Source organism: Nelumbo nucifera, chromosome 8 (assembly GCF_055504915.1).
Source record: "Nelumbo nucifera cultivar China Antique chromosome 8, China Antique-T2T, whole genome shotgun sequence".
Classification (NCBI taxonomy): domain Eukaryota; kingdom Viridiplantae; phylum Streptophyta; class Magnoliopsida; order Proteales; family Nelumbonaceae; genus Nelumbo; species Nelumbo nucifera.
This window is the reverse complement of record NC_142656.1, coordinates 34942681-34961982: the sequence shown is the minus strand read 5'-3', so window position 1 is coordinate 34961982 and position 19302 is coordinate 34942681. Positions and strand designations below refer to the sequence as shown.

The following is a 19302-nucleotide window of genomic DNA, read 5'->3' as shown; positions in this document are numbered from 1 at the left end:
GGCTCATTGAAAGGTGGCTCCATTACAAGGACTCGTATCTACTAGAAGTGTAAGGCATAAGTTGTAACTTGTAAGAGCAATATTGTCTTCTCTCAAAACTCATAACCCACCTATTTAATAAACAGAGTTGAGCATAATTAGCCAACTCATTCATTCCCAAGAAACATTTCTCTCTTCTATCCTTTTCTCTTCTCCCTGTCTCTTGCTCTATCTCTTCTCTCTACTATACAAATTAACCCAATATGACGAAACACTACATCCATCAAAGAACTAAAGAGCACCACTGGCCAAGCAAATGCTCTGCAAACATCATCATCCATACAAGTGATTTTTAGCATCCATACAAACAATGTGAATAGAAGTGAACCCTATATCCTAGTAGAGGAAGAACTTAATCACATTTGGAACCATTGTCAATTTATTCAAGATCTTCCATAAAACAAGTAGGACTAAAATAGAATACATGTAATGTAAACTTAATGATATTAGGAGTGTGAACCAGGATACACTTAACATTGGAGACCAAGAGATAAAATGACATCTTCCGTTACCTTGGATCAATAATTTATAACAAATGAAAGATTGAGGAGGATGCCACCCATAGAATTGCAGCAAGATCAGCAAAACCAAGGAGTGCACCCAAAGTCTTATAATGATAGGCAAATACCAATTTGGCTAAAAGGAAAACTCTATACAACAGTTGTTAGGCCAGCAGTGTTGTATGGAGCAAAGTGTTAAGCAGTTAAGAAACATGTCCAAAAAATGAGTGTAGCAGAAATGTGAATGCTTAGATGGATGAGTGGTAAAAATAGAAAGGACAAGGTTAAAAATGAAGTTGTACGAAGGAACCTAGGAGTAACTCCAATAGGTGATAAAATGTGAGAAAATAGATTATGATGGTTTGGTCATGCATAGAAGACCACAGCACCTATTAGAAAAAAGTGATCAGTTACGAGTTGAAGGGGCTAGAAGAGATAGGGGCACACCAAAAAATATGTTGGAAGTAATAAGAAATGGTATAAGCACCCATAATTTAACGATGGATATGGCATTAAATAGAACAGAATGGTGAAACAAGATTCATGTAGCCAACCTAGTTCGAACAAGGCTTATGATCATGAGGAGTGCTAGTGAGGACATGCTTAGGATTGGAGACCAAGAGGTAACTCAACCTTGACTCTTCCATTACCTTGGTTCAATAATCCATGAAAGGAAGATTAAGGAGGATGTCACCTATAGAAATAGAGTAGGATGGGTAAAATGGAGGGGTGCATCTGAAGTGATAGGTGAAAACCACTTAGAACAAAAGGAAAGTATTGTAAAACAGTTGTAAGGCCAACAATGTTGAATGAAGCAAGGCATTGGGCTGTCAGGAAACAACATGTCCAAATAATAATGTGGCAGAAATGCAAATATTGAGATGGATAAGTAGAAAAACTAGAAAGGATGAGAAATGAAATCATTCAAAGGAACCTAGAAAGTCCAATATCAATTTCTTTCAGTTAGAGAGACTTGAGGCCAGTTTTGTCTTTTTCTTGTTTCTTCAATATAAGGGTATTTTGAAGAGTCTAGCTGATAAAGTTTGATCAACAAATGTTAGAACACCTGTGGGAGAGTAGAGGGACATCACATTTCACAGTTCTGATGGGTCTTCACCAAGGTTCAGCACCCAATCCTTATTTATTTGCACTAGTCATAGATGAATTGACTAAACATATTCAGGAGGTCTCGTGGTGCATGTTGTTTTCTGATGGCATTGTTTTTATTGATGAAACCAATGAAGGATTAAATGCAAAATTAAGTTTATGGACATATACCTTAGAAACAAGAGGTTTAAGATAAGTAGAATTAAAACATAATATATAATATGTAATTTTAATAGTAATAGGATCTAAATCATGGTACACTTAGGACTGGAGACCAAGAGATAACTCAATGTGACCTTTTCCAGTACCTTTTTCTTATCAATAACTGAAAATTCATTAAAAATTGAAACAGGTTACAAGAGTATAATGAAGAAACAAATGCAGAGAGAGATAAACCCTCTCATCTCTCCCCAACCCAACAAAACTTTTTACAACTGATCTCTTCCCACCCCTTAGGAAGAGCTTCAGCAAAAGAATTTGCACTTCTTTTGACCCATTGAACTCTCACTTCCATACTTTTGTGTTAACCATTTGAATTTCTTCCTTTCATTGTTAAAAGTCCACAGGTTTGCCTCCTCACTTAACAGCCATCCCACAACCAATTTAGAATCCCTTCTAATAATTAATTTTCCAATGTTTAAAGACCTTGCCCTCTTTACCCATTTAATTAGTGCCAAAATTTCAGCTCTCAAGGAATCACCTACTCCAATTGGGCTAGAACAAAAAGCCTATATTTTGCCCTCTTCATCCATAAACACTCCTCCAATTTCTAACAATCCTAGGTTAGCCAAGCTACTACCATCAAAGCTAAGTTTAACAAATCCTCTTACTAGAGGAGACCAATTAGGAACAGGGATATTCTTCACTGGGGCAGAATTTGCCGCTTCCTTCCAATTTGAAATGATATCATTCATTAAGAAAGAAGAAAAGGAATCCAAATGTTGCAGCCAATGGGCCACCCTAATTGCAACAGTTTCAATGATGCCTTCTTCAATTCTCTCCTTATCCATGAAAATTCTTGCATTCCTTTCTCCCCTGAGAGGAAGCCCCCGAGAAAAAAGGTGTGGACTCAAAAAAGGTGACACCCATAGTAACATACCAGCTCCCAAAGAATGGATCATAACAACAATATCCCTTTTGATTTCTTGCATTAAGGCTGCAACTTGGGCCGAGTTGGCCTAAACCCAACCCGAAAAAGTCAGGTTGGGTTGGGTTGGGTCGGTTTGATGCTCAAGTTAGGGTTAGGGGTGAAATTTATGAACCCGACTTTACTTCAGGTTGGGTTAGGGTTAACCCCTCGGGCAACCCAACCCAACCCGAACCCGACTCTATAGTACATATTATATAGAAATATATGTTATATATATGATATCATACATTGATTTGTCTATATGCATATAGTTGTATAGCCCCTACTACATACTATCATTTATTTCTTTTAAGATAATCACTTCACTTAATCCTAATTGGAAATACCAAAACCTTAATAACATTTTTTATGTTTTTTGAATATTTTATTATTTATCTCCTCTTTGTTGTTTGCCACCCAGTAGGTATCTTTGGTATGTTTAGGTTTCTTAAAGTAGTCACAGATCAGATCCTTCTTGTCCTTCTTCTTTGGTTCATTTCCACCCTTGTCCCCACTCAGCTTAGGCTTTACTATATTAACCATAGTTGATACTACTCAAGGCCTGGGTTCCTCATCATCATATTCCTCCTACTCTCCTCTCCAAACACAAAAGCATATGCCCGAGAGAGAGTTACACCATCTCGGGAAAGAATATGCTACTACGCAATGTCATACTCAGGGTTAAGTCCTGCTAGAAACTCAAAAACCTTATTCTTCTCTACCAATTTCTTATAAGTTGTTGCATCTTTGCTACTTTCCCAAACCACAATCTCCAAATGATCCATCTCCTACTACAAGGTTTTGAGGGCTAAAAAATAAATAGCAACAGACTTATCTCCCTGCCTAGTAGCAATCACCTAGTTTCTCAACTGGAAGGCTCTAGCAACATTCTCATCTTGTGAATAAGTTTATGCTACACTATCCCAAATCTCCTTAGCTATGTTAGCCCATAAAAATTCTTATATGGTCAAGTCTAAGTAGTACACAGATAGACACCTCTCCCCCTATTTACACGTGGACGATTCTGCCTGTAACTGGTAGATTTTTGCATAGTGACGCAGTTCAGAATAGGTTGATTTTGCTTGTTCCCAGATCTCATTTGTCGTTTCAGCCCACATAAAATTCCTTCTTATTTGAGGTTGCATAGACACTAAAAGCCAAGACATGACCATACTGTTTTCCTTCTTTCCCCTTGCAGTGATGTACAAATTGATCCCTCTTGACCACTCTAAATAATCTAAGCCATCGACAAGAATAACAGCCATGGGAAAAGATAGGTCCACACCCCCACTCATTCCATTCGGCATTGAGGAAACAGTGGATGTAGCAGAATCTTCACCACTCATGATTACAGATTCAAAAACACTCTTAAAGTGGGTACAAAACCTTAAAAAAAAGGTCTAACACTGAGGGAGAGAGGAAACCCCTTTTTTCTTTGGAAACACAACTCTTTTCTATAAAACACAGATGTTGTTACAGCACTAACAGGTCATCCCTTGACCTACAGAATCAACACCGGTGCTGTCACAGTGCATACAGGTCATCTCTTGACCTATGCATCAACAGGAAAGCTGTTACAGCAAGTACAAGTCACTTTCTGACCTTCAGTTCACCATAAAAGCTACTATTGCAGCACACAAAAGGTCTTCACAACCTACAGTTTTTTACAGGGATCAGTCGACCCCACAAAAAAGGAAAGAAAGAAGTGCTTATCACCTTATATCCAACCAGCAGACCTAGTACAGGTTCTGCCCTGGCACACGACCTGAAAAAAAAAAGAAAAAAAAAAAGAAAAAGGAGGAGAAGGAGAAAAGTTAGTTCAGTGCATGAGATCTTCAATCAGCCCAACAGTAGATGAGGGCGGCAGATCTAGAAATCTGATGCGAAGAAAACTGTTCACTCGACTTCTCCTTTCAGATCTGATAGTCCTGCTCTAATACCATGTTATGCAGGAGAGAAGAATGGAGGAAGAGAGAAGAGAGGACTGAGAGCAAAAAGTACTGCTGGCTGCGCCAGCTTTTGGTATATATACTAGGGTGATAGAACATAAAAAATAAAAGGAGGAAAGTACAAGAGTACCCCTGCGGTACTATACTTAGATAAATAACAGTCTTTTAACAAAAACTAAAAGCCATGGCATCACCATACTATTCTCCTGGTTCAACTTATCATGTTTTGCACTCCTAGACTTCCAACTCCCTAATTTTTCCAATTATGTAGCCTATTTTCCCCTTGCAGTTAGAGTTTAATTCCCTTTGACCGCTCTAGGTAGTTGAGCCCATCAAAGGGAAAGACAGCCATAGGAAAGTTCACATCAAACCCCCCACTCACTCCACCATGGCTAGCAGACACATCGGAAGTGGTTGAATCCTCAAACGACATGGTAACAAGGACTTTCTACAGTTCATCCACACATCCAGCAAAAAAACAGGAGAAGAAACAATCACCAAACCACTCAGCCTTGTATAAACAGCCTAAAAAAATTCATCACTGTTCACACTCAACACAGGTACTAAAACACCTCTGGAACTGATTCGGAAACTAAACAATGACAGAAAACAGATCAAGAAACAGGTCATCCAGGGACAATGGGCACATAGTTGCTACTATCATCAAGGACAATGCCCAAATATGTTGTTACTGCAGATACAGAAACAGGTCATCCACTTACACAACCCACCAACCTGGGTACAAAAAGGATCACACGATCCACATGGAACTGAAAGAAACTTCACAGCATCTGTTCACCCTTCTTACAGGTGATTTCTTCGCACACGACCAAGAAAAAAGAAGACAAAGAAACTACTTACAGATCAGCCAATGCACTACTTTCATGGTTTGATGCCAAAAAAAAAGGAAATTTAAAGAAATAACTTTGATCGGGCTGTCTACAACGCCAAAACCAATGCTCTGATACCATGTAATCTTGGAAGAAAAACAGTAAAAGAGAAGAAGAGAGACAGAGAGACAGAGAGAGAGAGAGAGAGAGAGAGAGAAAGAGAAGAGAGAAGACAAGTTTGGAGGTCAAAAAGTTGGGCTGGTGGCGCCAGCTATTGTATTTATACTAGGGCGACCTAAACATTATAAAAAAAAGATAGAAAGTTACAACAGTGCCCCTACAGTACCAAATAACAAAACTAATAACAATTCTAACAGCCCAAAAAAAAAGCACAAGAGAAGGAACCAGAGGAAAAAAGGGTCCAAATTCTTGTATCATGTTTAGCATGGTCCAAACACATCCATCCAGGATTTCAAGCAAGGATAAAACACTATTAAGTTCACTATCCCTAATACCTCTTTTGAAACTCAAATTCCAATCAACCCCAAAACTTGAATTGGAACGAGCAATGAAAGAGGAGTTCCCAACCAACATATGTTCTCAAAAATTAATGTGTTCCCCAGAACAATGGTCATACCAGACATGATTGACAAAGGATAGCAAAATATCATGAATGGCATTCAAAGGAGAAGCTCGGTTTGCTCTTGTTGATAGACTTGCATCCCAACCATTTGTCAACAGCCCATGTATGCTCAAAACAAATTTTGCCCACAACTTATACAGTTATCCCTATCTAAGGCATTCTCCATAACCATTTTCCTTAAAGAGCCCCCATTCCTATTCTGAATATTCCTGATGCCAAGCCCACCAAATCTTTTACACACACCAAATCCCATTTAATCCTACGATCCCTCTTCCCTTCCCCTAGATCCCACAAAAAATCCCTCATCATCTTCTCCAACCTCTTATTCACACTACCAGGGGCCTTAAACACTGACAAAAAGTAAACTAGGAGATTCCCTAGCATAGATTTGATTAGCGTAGTCCTGCCACCTAACAAGAGATATCCTTTTTTTCCAACAAGCAAGCCATTTAGAGAATCTCTACAGCATTGGGTTCCAAAAACTCAGATTTTTTGGGTTGTCTCCAAGGGGTAATTCTAAATATTTCATGGGCAAATGAGAAACAACACACCCCAAAATAGTTGGACTCCAATAGTTTACCTTCCAATAAGTTGATCCCTGCTACACAACTCTTATCAAAGTTCACTTTGAGATTGGAATATTTGATATTTGTTCAAAGAGCTGTATAGATAGTTTCAGATTCCTTATCCACCTCAAATCTCCTCCCTTATAGAACAGAATCGTATCATCAGCAAATTGCAGGTGAGTAATTGGCACATCATCCCTATCAATTCTCCAAACTCTCACTAATTGTCTAGAATTTGCCTTAGAAATTAATATACTAAGAGCATCGGCGATGAGAATAAAAAGAAAGGGAGAGAGTGGGTTACCTTATCTGATCCCTCAAATAGCAAGGAGGAAATCCACCATGGTTCCATTCACCAACACAAAGTACTATTGACAAGTACTTAGACATCCCATCATCCACTTACACCACCTGTCCCCAAACCCACAACATTTCAAAACCTCTATCAAAAAGGACCAGTCTACCAAGTCATAAGCCTTCTCCAAATCCAATTTGCAAACCAGTTCTTTTCATCTCCTTAATGAATTTATTGAAGACCAATATCAAATTTCCTCCCAATATAGTCTTTAAGATTATCTAACAAACAAGGCCAAGCCAGGCCATTAAGCCATACCCTACTATTTATGGGCCTTCTAAAAATATATTTAAAATGATCCACAAAGGCCTTAGCAACCTCATCATGTCGAGTAATAGTCACTCCATCCACCTACAGTTTAGAGACAAAGTTCTTCCTCCTTCCATTAGCCAAAACATGGAAAAACTTAGGGATCCTATCTCCCTCTTTGACCCATTTATGTCTAGACTTTTGCCTCCACCTAATCTCCTCTTTAAACAAAATATCTTCTAGTTGTTTCCTCGGGAATCATCTTTCCGATTATCTCTTTCCTCAAAAGTGACTTGGCCCTCTTTCAAATCCAAATCTTCAATTTGGTTTATCACTTCTTGCTTCCTTACTTCAAGTCTCCCAAACTGTTCAATGTTCCACTCTTTAATTTTTTTTAACAATTGCAACTTTTTTATGAAATTTCATACCCTTCCACCTAACTCTAGACCTGCTTTCTTGCCACCAATCCCCTTCAACTTCTAAACAAAACTAGGATGACAAAGGCAAATTTTCTCAAACATAAAGGAGGCAGGACCCTTACCTCCATCTCATCCTTATAAAGAGCAAGTGTCCAATGGTCAAAGGTTACTCTAGGTAAAGCTCTCGACAGTAACACTCTCAGTTGTCCTCCCAATCCAAGGAAAAAAGGAATCTATCCATCTTGGAGAAAATTGGGTTACTCTAAAGATTGGACCAAGTAAAATTACCATGGAGAAGAGGAATATCTTTAAGCTCAAAAGAGCTGATGAAATGATTAAGCTTCCTCATATTAGTGGTTAACCTTTGTCTAGGATTGTCGGAATCTTCTATAAACCTCATGACATTAAAATCACCAACAAGGCACCAAGGCCCTCCCCATAAACCTCTAATATCATTCAATTTTTCCCACATTTCATTTCTCTCCTTGTATCCATTAGGGCCATAAATGTTTGTTAAGACCCATACAAAACCATCCTCCACTTTCCAGAATTTAATGGACACTGTAAACTTACCAATAAGCTACTCTACTCCTTCCATCACATCATTCCTCCAAAGAGTCACAATACCACCCAATGATCCCCAAGAAGGTGTTAGGGCCCAACTGATCCCCCTAGATCTCCACAAACTCCTAGCCCATCTATTGTAAGTTTGCCAACTTAGACTCTTGGATTATAACTACATTAGGTTTTTCTTTCCCAATCACCTCCTTTATTAAGGATCTCTTCCTAGCACTACCCAACCCCCTTACATTCCACCTAATAATCCTCATTCTCAACAAATTTCCAGCCCACTAAAAGTTAAACCCCTTACTTGCTCTTCCAAGAAATCACCTCCTTTCCCTTCTTGCACTAAAGTCCCTATCACCCTCCACATCAATCCTCAGCCTTTCCACTTCACTTTTTTCCTCTTCCTCACCTTGCCTTCTACTTCAACTTTTTTTTATCAGCAACGCATAAATGATTTCATTAATAAAAGGAAAGCATGGTTAAAACAAGAGGTTGTGAAAATCTACTTCGACTTTCCCACTATAGATCTTAATATTTGTTGGACTCTTCACCTTGCACCCCAGCTTTTCAGCGAATTCTATAACTGGATCTGATTTTCCAGTACCTTGGTTCAACGACAATTCACAACAAGGGAGAGACTGAGGAGGCTGTTGCCCAAAGAATTAGAGCAAGATGGGTAAAATGGGGGGGTGGGGGGTGCATCTAGAATCTTATCTATGGGCGAACACCACTTAGGTTGCTCACCTTTTTGCAGTTAAAATGCCCCTATGACACTGAGTTTTTTACTGCAAAAAGAGATAAGTCCTTAAAATAAGGAATGCCAAATGCAGCCTTAGAATGGAGAAATAGGATTCATGGGTTGAAGTAGCAAGAAATAATTTAAGCACTAATTATTTAACAACGAACAAGGAATAAAATAGAACATAATGGTGAAATAGGATTCATGTAGTCAACCCCATATAGTTGGGATAAGGCTTGGATGATGATGATGAATTGGTGTATTTTAGTTCCTTAGTTGTACCCAACAACCAAGTTGAGTAGTTTAGGTAATTAATATTTATGTTTTGTAGAGCTTTAAGACTTCTACGGCTCTTGCTAGGAAGTATTCCATGGGAAAATTAATACTTAGGACAATTTGCAGAAGAAAATACTTTTCTGTGCTTATCTCTAAATTGGTGCATTCTTTGAAAGTCTAATGGTGAGGATTGCTATCACTTGCTAATATCCTGCCCTTTTGTTGTTGCTAGTTGGAATTGGATTTTTGTTTTGTTTAGGTACAAGTGGAATCTACCAATAGAAGTAAGTTTGTTGTTTGAGTCATTAGCATTTATATGGCCTACAAAAATGGAGATTAGAGTAGCTTCACTATGGACAATCTGGGAGGAAAGGAATTCCAGGATATTCCAAGAAAGGTAAACAAGCCTATAAGAAGTCAAGGGCTATATCTTGACAAGGGTAATACACTGGTTGAAAATTCATTCCAGTCCTGTTTCTTTAACGACACTTCGAAGTTTTGGTCAGCAATGGCTAGTAGATCATCTCATAAGGAGTGTTATTGTAGCTTGGGTTCATCCTCCTAAAGGTTTTGTTAAACTGAACTTTGATGGTAGTAGTCAAGGTAACCCTGGCTTGTCTAGCATATGAGAGGTTTTGAGAGATAAGGGCAGCAACATTATAGCCTTATTCTCGGGCCCAGTGGGAATAGGAGATTCTAATAGGGTTGAATTACTAGCAGTTATACAAGGGATTCAGCTAGCAAATCAACTTGGTTTTGAGAGATGGCTTGGGATTCGGTTGTTTGGTGCTTTAGGGACCTCCTAAAGAAAGTTAAATGGTTTACAAGAAACATGACTGTAAGGTTCCAATGGTTAACAAGAAACTGAACTTTGAGGACTGATTTATCTCTTCTCCATATTCTTTTTTTTTTTTTTTGATAAATTCTCTTCTCCATATTCTTCTACTGATTACTAAAGTGATTTTCTCTTTTTTCTTCAAATTGCATATTGGTTTGCAATTTCTGATTATGTTAAAACATCCCATTGTAATCCATCAAGAATTGAGTCAGAAGAAATATTCCAAATAAACCAGTTCTTCCATGGAAAACAGAAAATTCTTATACCAGAATTAGATGGTTAAACCATTTTCAGGACATAAATTACAAAACGGGAAAAGAATAAGTAAATATACAAAATGCAAACAATAAAAATATATCTTACATTTAGGATTTCCTTTTAATATATCGTGTCTCCATCTTTTTCTACCTATGAATAACAAAAAAAAGAAAAAATGAGAAATAAAGCCATGATTGTAAAGAGAAAGATAACTAGATAAAAGTAAATATTCAATTTTATTGTCTAAATACCAAAAACATTAATTTGTGAGTAAGTAATAATATTGAATCTGCATCACAATTACAGGTGGTATTTGGTTAGGCTTTGTAGAAACTAGAAAGGTTTTCATAGCACAAAAACTCAAAAGATCTGTAAGGCTTCCAAAGATAAGAAAAAGCTTGAAAAGCCTGTTTGATGACCTTGCTCTCCAAACCACCGCCTTTGGTCTTGCAATAAAGGAAAATGACCAAAGGGTGTCTTCTAGTTGACTTTAAATACAATTCACAAAGTCAGAATGATTTTCAGGTTTTAGAGTGGAACTCAAATCTAGAAATTGGAATGAAGCTTCAATTTAAGCTTTCTGTTTTTCGCCTTTCTTGTGCTACAATTTCTACTGGCTTTTGGTTTTCAAAAAACACCTTACCAAACAATAAAAGATCTTTCTTAGACTCAATGTCTTTCAAAAGCCCAGACAGCCTAACCAGACAGAGCCACAACTTCCCTAGCTTAAACATCCATTTTCTTGAGATTGGTATGAAGTGCAAAAACTGAGATTAGTTTAACGCCCAAATCTATAAACAAGGCATCAAAAAGCATGCAGACAGTTCAAGGTTGATATTGGCTTCATGCTAGTTTAAGCATCCCAAAAAGCTCGTGCTTGGAAAGAAGAAGAAGATGAAATGGGATAAAGTAGCAGATATTCGATTTTACAAGGTTCAAGAAGACCAATTTGAAAATGACCAAAAGTACACCTAAATTGTAAAACTGTTGCAGATATTTATTTCAATGAGATTAAACAATTAAAATTTAATTTTTGAAATTTGAAAGAACTGAAGGACAGCTCACTAAACAAATTTGCTCGGATAAGTTCCACTTCATCCAAACATCCAAACCATAGAATTTGACAGAAGTAAGAGATGCCCAGATGAAATAGAGTAGTTGAAATTGAAACTCGGCTTAGATTTTCAAAAACCATACCCTGTGGAAATGCTGACAACTCGACAGGCGTAGTACATTTAAGGCAAGGCGGTCTCACAATAGCCCCACGAAGCAGAGAGTCCATGGATACAAGACACAACAACTAAGAAGTCCGGGGGGTTCAAATCCACGGCTCCATTGCCGAGAACCGACTTGCAGAGAGCAAGGTATAAAATCCCTGCAAAGGCGACAATGGATTTTTCGACACTTTGCGGTTTGCACTGCTTCTAAAAAAGACTTTATACGAAATGAGCGGTAAATTACTGATATCTTCACTGTAGTTTCTGACAATTTCTGTTAAGTTACTCACATGATATCTGACACCATCGCACACCCTTAGATGTTGACATTACAGACTTAAATGAAAGGAGAAGTACCAATTAGCCCAGATCAGAATTTTCTAGGTCCAAAGTACAGGGATGCATCCTTACTGTGAATTAATACCAAATTCTGCATCGTGTGTTTTAATACTTTTCCGTAAATGAAAATACTGAAAATTTTGAAATTCTAAATTTGCCCTTAATTGAAGTAATTCGGAAGAAGGATCCATGTTATGGTGGGTCTGAATTAGTTCAGGACTAAGTGGAACTCTTAACCGATAATAATCAAGACACTATATCAGGACCTAGAATTGATTCCAATTCTTGAAACCAGAATTGACCCAATTGGTTTGGATCCATCGGGTTGGACCCAACCCATTGACAACCCTACGTGACTCCCTAATTGGTCTAGATGATGCAGACCTGACAAGTGACAACTTTGTAACAAGCTTGAGAAAGGAACCTTAATATATATAAATATATTATATTATATCTTATATATTATATGTTATATAGAAACTCAATTAATTTAGTTTTTGAGTTAACTGAATTTCTAATTTTGAACACCGAAAATGAAATTGAAATTTTCAAAAACTGAAGTAACCAAATTGAATTAACAAAGACCAAAATAAGCAAACCAAAATCAAAATTTTTGGTTAATTTTTTTTGGTTTTAATAGAATAAGGGTCACTTTTAACCATACCCCTTGACTATTGGAGAAAGGTTTACAAGATTGAAATGTTAGCTTCCTTTTATTATGGTTCTATTTCTACAATGTTTAGGAGCACTAGTGATGTTACAAACTTGGTTTTATACAATGAGATCAAGAAGAAGACGATTGATTGTTTATCCATGTAAGCAGCTATATTTGGTTTCGTCGGGGTCTATTGAAAAAACATCGCCACATTAGCATCACATAGGAATTAGTGTTTACTGTGCATGAAACTATTGTTTGATTTCAATCGTTATCAAATAAACACTAAAAAACAGAAATATTTGGATTTTTGTACATGAGGTGTTGATGGAAACTTTAAATTCTCATTTCCCCCAATGCCCCAACATTTGTTGAACTAAAATGGTTATATGGCATACTTTTATGAGGTGTGCAAAGTAACTTTTATGACATATTACTTGAAACATTGATGAAATGCCCAACAAAAAAATAATAAATATTTAAAATAACATTTTTTAAATAAATATTTTAGTCAATAAAGCACCCCACCTATATGGCATCCAAACACACACACACACACATACACACATAAATTGGATTGGGGCGCTCTCTCCGTGCAGGAAATAGAATCTAATTATATAAATATATAATAACTAGATATCAAACCGGTATTGGGATAAAACGGAACTGGTTGTCTAGATGGTTCCCAATTAAAAAATAAATAAATAAATGGACGACCCGTTCTAACAACAAAAATCACAGGCAAAAAATTGAGTGTGTGAGGTCCATTAAGAAGTAAAATACATGTTATGTTATTCGAGCGTGTGACTCATACGACCTGAAAATAGAATCATTATGGCCACTGGTTTTTGGGTCAATGGTTCGACTATTCAGTTTGAACAGATGGCCTGTTCTGACAACAAAAATTAAAAAAATAAAAAAAATGACCAAAAACACTCAACAGGTCAATGGTTTGACTACCTAGGTCAATGGGTTGTTGACCGATTCAACGATTTTTGGCCAAGGACCGAGATTAGGATAAAACGGAACCGGTTGCCTGGATGGTTCCCAATTAAAAAAAATAAAAAATGGCCAAAAACCATTTTACGGGTTAACGGGTCGATGGTTCGACCGCTCGGGTCCCATTTCCTATTAATTATATAAATATTGTTAGATAATTAGATATATATAATTATACAAATATATAATATTTGTTATAAATATTGTTAATAACTAGATATCAAACCGTTCAAACGACTTGGACCAATTTTTTAATTTTTTTTGTCAAAACGGGTTGATCGTTCAGTTCGAATGGTCCAATGTTCAACCTGGTAACCGGACCCTGACCGGTTTGGTCTTTAGGTCATTTTTAAAAACCATGATGTTATGTCATTCGAGCGTGTGACTCATACGACCCAAAAATGGACCCGTTCTGGACACTGGTTTTTGGGTTGTTGGTTCGACAGTCCAGTTCGAATAGACGGCCCGTTCTGACAACAAAAATTAAAAAAAACAGCAAAAAACCATTGAACAAGTCAATGGGTTGACGGTTCGACCACTTGGGTCAATGGGTCATTGACCGATTCAACGGTTTTTGGCCAAGGACCGGAATTGGGGTAAATCGGAACTGGTTGCTTGGGCGGTTCCCAATTAAAAAATAAAAAAACAGATGACCCGTTCTGACAACAAAAATTATAGGCAAAAAAATGAGTGTGTGAGGTCCATTAAGCAATACCATACGTGTTATGTCATTCGAGCGTGTGACTCATACGACCTGAAAACGGAATCGTTCTGGCCATTGGATTTTGGGTCGACTGTTTGACTATTCGGTTTGAACGGATGGCCCGTTCTGACAACAAAAATTAAAAAAAAAATAAAAAATGATAAAAAACCATTGAATGGGTCAATGGTTCGACCACCCGAGTCAATGGGCCATTGACCGATTCAAAGATTTTTTGCTAGGGACCGAGATTAGGATAAAATGAAACCAATTGCCTAGATAATTATCAATTTAAAAAATAAAAAATAGCCAAAACCATTTTACTGGTCAATGGGTCAATGATTTGATCGTTCGAGTCAATGAATCGTTGAACGGTTTTTGGCCAAGCACCGAATCATCATATCAACACGTTGATGGTTGCATTCCAACCCCTGAGAAGCAAGGCCCCTCCGCTAGTACACTATGGTTAGATAAATAGAGAGTACATATATATAACCCGATGGATCCTGTGACACTTTCTGCTCGGATAATGGTCTCATCCTTGACTACAAAATGCAGTGTCAAACTCTCTACTCAGATGGATCATGGGATTAAAACCTTTTGCAAACATTTTTCATAAAATAATAATATAGCATATAAATACATTTTGTAAATCAAATTTCATATGTAGTTGAAATCCGCTACTAGTAATTTAGGTTTACATCAGAGAGATTGTAAACCCTAATATTCACTTTGTTTGACAAAGGAGCCAATCCTATCACTATGATCACCCACTCCAATAACTTCCCAAACTAACCCATCATGCCTTGATATTTAACCCTTAATGGATCTCACTACTTGGTCCATCAAAGGTATCACAGTCCTTTATCCAATTTAGTATCATAATCAAGTTTGGGATTGAGTGCAACTTTTCAAATTTCCCATCTATCTCCAATGTCCAAGGCATAAGTAGAAAATGGTCTAGGTTCAGTGTTTCTTCTAAATAACCATTGGTTGTGCTTAGGGTCTAACCCTAGCAACTAAGACAAGCTGTTGCACCAGTTCAGCAGCACACTAGTATTTGCCTTGTCAAGATAAACTCCCCAAGTCTATCCAATGATTGCGAACATGATAAACTAATACAAGTCTCACAAGTGTCCAATTTAAGGAGTAATTCATAGAAAACACCCCGATAAGAGCATGAAATAATAATGTACTTTATTCATTTTACTGATAAATATTTATGTACATCAATCTGATTAGAGGTAAGGGCATATACTGTCTAACAATAGGTATTTGGAATCTATATCTAAGCTTGGAATTGGGTTTAGATTTAGATATGGATCTAGGTTTGAATTTGGATCTATATAGGCATTCGGGATATGGATCTATGTTTGGATATGGGTTTGGGTTTAAACCTAGATATGGGTTTTGATTTGGATTTGTATAGGTATCTGGGATATGGATCTAGGTTTAGGTGTGAATCTAGATGTGGATCTAAGTTTTGGTCATGGGCCAGGATCTAAATCTAAGTTTGCATCTAGGATCTAGGTTTAAGTCTGACTCTAGGTGTTGCATATGGGTCTAGGCTTGTATCTGAGTTTCAATGTGCATCTTGGTCTTGAATTGATTATGGTTCCTAAGGCCAACTAGGGTTGGGTTGGAATTTGTTTTTACTTTATTTTCTACTTTTTTATTAAATTTTTATTTTAATTTAGGCCCCTCTAAAGAAAATAAAAACAAAGGAACAACTGAAAAAACAAAGATGGATGACATGAACTAATATACACTATGCAATGCATCAGGGTTGGGTTTGACTCCTATATTGAAGGTTGCAAAATAGTCACCAATCTTAAAACCTCCACCCATTGGATCAATAGGCTTCTTATGTTAGTAATTGGTTAGAAGCTATCGATGCTCGGATTGGCCTAGGACAGCATAGTAAATTTGCTTAGCTTCCGGGACAGGCTGGCTAGTGGATGGATCCGAGGGCGTGCCGAGGCCGCAGGCTAGAGGAGCTCGAAGTACACTACGGTCGAGGGCTGGTGGAGTCTGCCCGAGGTCGGTTGAGGCCGAGTACCTGTGAAGAAGGGAACGTTAGAGGCCCCAAGTGATAACCCAAGGTGGGGACTCTGACGATCAAGTTAGTGAGGGCGTAGCAGATAAGGCGAACAAGGTCCGAAGAGTTCGGACGAGGTCGCCAAAAAGCTAGAGAGCAGGAGAGATGGGGAGAATGGGAGTGTGGGCTCAAGTTTCGGATCCTTTACCTTGGGGGAGTTATACCCTAATACTTGAGGTTGCCTAATAGCAGATGCATGCGAATAGTTAGGATGCGATCCGGCCCTGATAGGGTGGTCATCCTAGCTCGCCGCATGTGGTTGCGCCATTGGTCCCGCGCTGGGTGCCGACCTCCGCCCTACCAGATGCATTGATTGGCTCTGTGCTATGCCACGTGTCAACATGCTATAAGCTTGCCAAAAGCGCCTACATCATAAGCTTTTCACAAGAACCATTAGGTGTTAAGTCCAAATGGCCTTCGTGTATCAGCCCCCGCTTATAGGACAATAGGTTCTTAGCATTCTAAGATGATTTGCAATGAATGTAGATGTATAACAAACAAATATCAAACACATTAATGTTTATTATGATGGCTTTAACAATAATTCTCAATGAAAGATCTTAGAGAACCTTCTTACATCTTGGGGCTTTGACTATGTAGAGATAGATCAAAGAGATTAATTGGATTATTCCACTCTACTTATGTTGACAAGATTATCAAAAGATTCAATATGTAGGACTCCAAGAAGGAATTCATTCAACATGCAACATTAGAGCCATTGCTCAAGCTAAAGAGCCAAGAGACCACTCGAAGCCAAAGCACATCAAAAGGAAGTATCATATTCTATGGGATATTGTTGGTAAAGGAGATATCTAGATTCAAAAGGTTGCATCAGTGGAAAATGATGTAGATTCATTAGTTAAGCCACTAACACATAAAGTGTTTGAATGACACGTGGGTAGTATGAGACTGAGGTTAATGCCTGATTGGACCTAAGTGCAAGTGGGAGCTGTTAAGCAGTTTATGCCCTTAGCTCAAATAAGATTGATGTAAATAAAACATTATTAGTGAATGAATAAAGTACATTATTGTTCTATGTTCGGTATGTTTTCTGTGAATTACCCCTTAAATTGGACACTTACGATACTTGTGTTAGTTTAGAATGTTCTCACCCATTAAATAGACTTAGAGAGTTTATCCTGACAAGCTTGACACTTGTGTGTTGCCAAACTGGTGCAACAGTTTGTCTCAACTGCTAGAGTTATACCCCAAACACAACTAGTGGTTGAATAACATGCTTTACACTCTCTCATTCCTAAGGGCCTGTTTGGCAACATTCCGCAAGAATTTTTCTCTCATTCCTAGTGCTTCCATCAAATAGAAACATGTTTGGCAAAAAAAACGTGAGAAACAAGTCATACCCAAGTGAGGACAATGCCTAAAAAACATATTCTTTGGGAGTGACAAATCGACATTCCTAGTTTATTTACGAACACATATTCGCCCTTCCCACGTGAGAGAAGGGGCAACACTATCATTTTGCATTGATGTCATAAACTCTCCACCCTTGCAAGCCCTTGTCCTCGAGCAATCTTCTTCATTTGTTCTCGGTGTTCTCGCTACAAACTCACTATGTGTCAAGGACCAATGGCAAACGACTAGTTTATCATCTTTGATGACCATTTTCTAGTCAAAATCTCATACACAGGTAAAGTTTTTTTCTTTGTTTGCATTTCTAACTTTGTATGATCTATTTTTTCACCCTAAAACTTTTTCCATGTGATGTTTTTTCTTTCTAAATGCATCTCCTCCTTTGTTGTTATCTTCATGAACTCAGACTACTATATGTCGATTTGGTGAAACATCTCCTACTCAGCACAGATCTTGTCTCAAGAAGTGATTAGAGTGCTAATTTAGATCCCCTAACCTCCAATCCCCCCACCTCCATCTCCAAAATCCACTCCCATCTTCAAAATAATAAGAAAAAATTAAACAAATGTTACATCATAGCATGTTGGGCTTTTGTTTTTTTTTCGTTGTATGTTTTGTTTTGATCCTCAAGTAATTAAGGATTAGGTGGTGACAACCTGGAGACATCGTAATGACATGACACATGTTTTATATGGTTAATTTTATGCATAATGTGGATGGATTTGTAAAACTGATGTTAAGGAATAATTTTGTTATCCAAACGCTATTTCTATTTTTGTAGAAGAAAAATCCATTCTCAAAAGTAATTTACCAAATGCTTTTGTTGTTCCCGAGAAACAAGAAATAAAATTCTTGTTCTAGCACAGGAATTTCTAAAAGAACAGGAACAAATGAGAACATTGCCAAACAAGACTTAAATTGCTGGTAGTAGATTTCAACTCTATTTGAAATCTAATTTGCAAATTATATCTATATGTTATATTATTACTTTATGAAAAAGGTTTGTAAAAAGTTTAGATCTCAGGATCCATCCGAATAGAGTGTGACACTCTGTTTTGTAGTCAGGGAAGAGGTCCTTCCCTGTGGGTAGTGTTATCATGATTATGGGCTGAGAGGTTAGGTTTAAGAGACCATTATAGAGATGATTACCTGATGGGACTTATCTTACATAAGTCTATTGTCCTTTGGTCTTCATAAGGTGGTTGAATCCAATGATTATTTAGATATAAATGTTGGGCCCAAACTGAGCCCAAGTTGATTGGGTCCAGGGTTCACTATCTTGAACAATGAATTCAACCTAACCTCTTTTAGAGGTAGGGCTGAACCCTTATGGACTTCTGTGAGACCTTTTGAGTCCCACACCATACAATATTTAGGTCCAAATTGTCCATACAACACCTTGGGACGTGAACCATTAGATAAAATGGAACTAAGGCCCATTACTTATATAATTAGTAAA

General features: G+C 37.6%; 1 protein-coding gene across 10 annotated transcripts in view; it reads right to left on the bottom strand.

Annotated features, from left to right (window-relative positions):
- LOC104603204 (putative homogentisate phytyltransferase 1, chloroplastic) overlaps nucleotides 1–12069 on the bottom strand; it is an 83667-nt gene extending 71598 nt beyond the window's left edge. For 4 of the 10 annotated variants that reach the window (XM_088893108.1, XM_088893109.1, XM_088893110.1 and 1 more), the window contains exons 1-2: nucleotides 11530–11661; nucleotides 10570–10614 (exon numbers count right to left, since the gene is read on the bottom strand). In XM_088893108.1, coding sequence (XP_088749234.1) covers nucleotides 10570–10614; nucleotides 11530–11659 — 175 coding nt within the window. In that variant the 5' untranslated portion in view covers nucleotides 11660–11661. Of the gene's footprint in view, nucleotides 1–10569; nucleotides 10615–11107; nucleotides 11309–11529 lie in introns of those variants that run through there. The other 6 variants (XM_010267183.3, XM_019198727.2, XM_088893114.1 and 3 more) reach the window with 5 other exon arrangements.
- Nucleotides 12070–19302: the final 7233 nt, after the last annotated feature.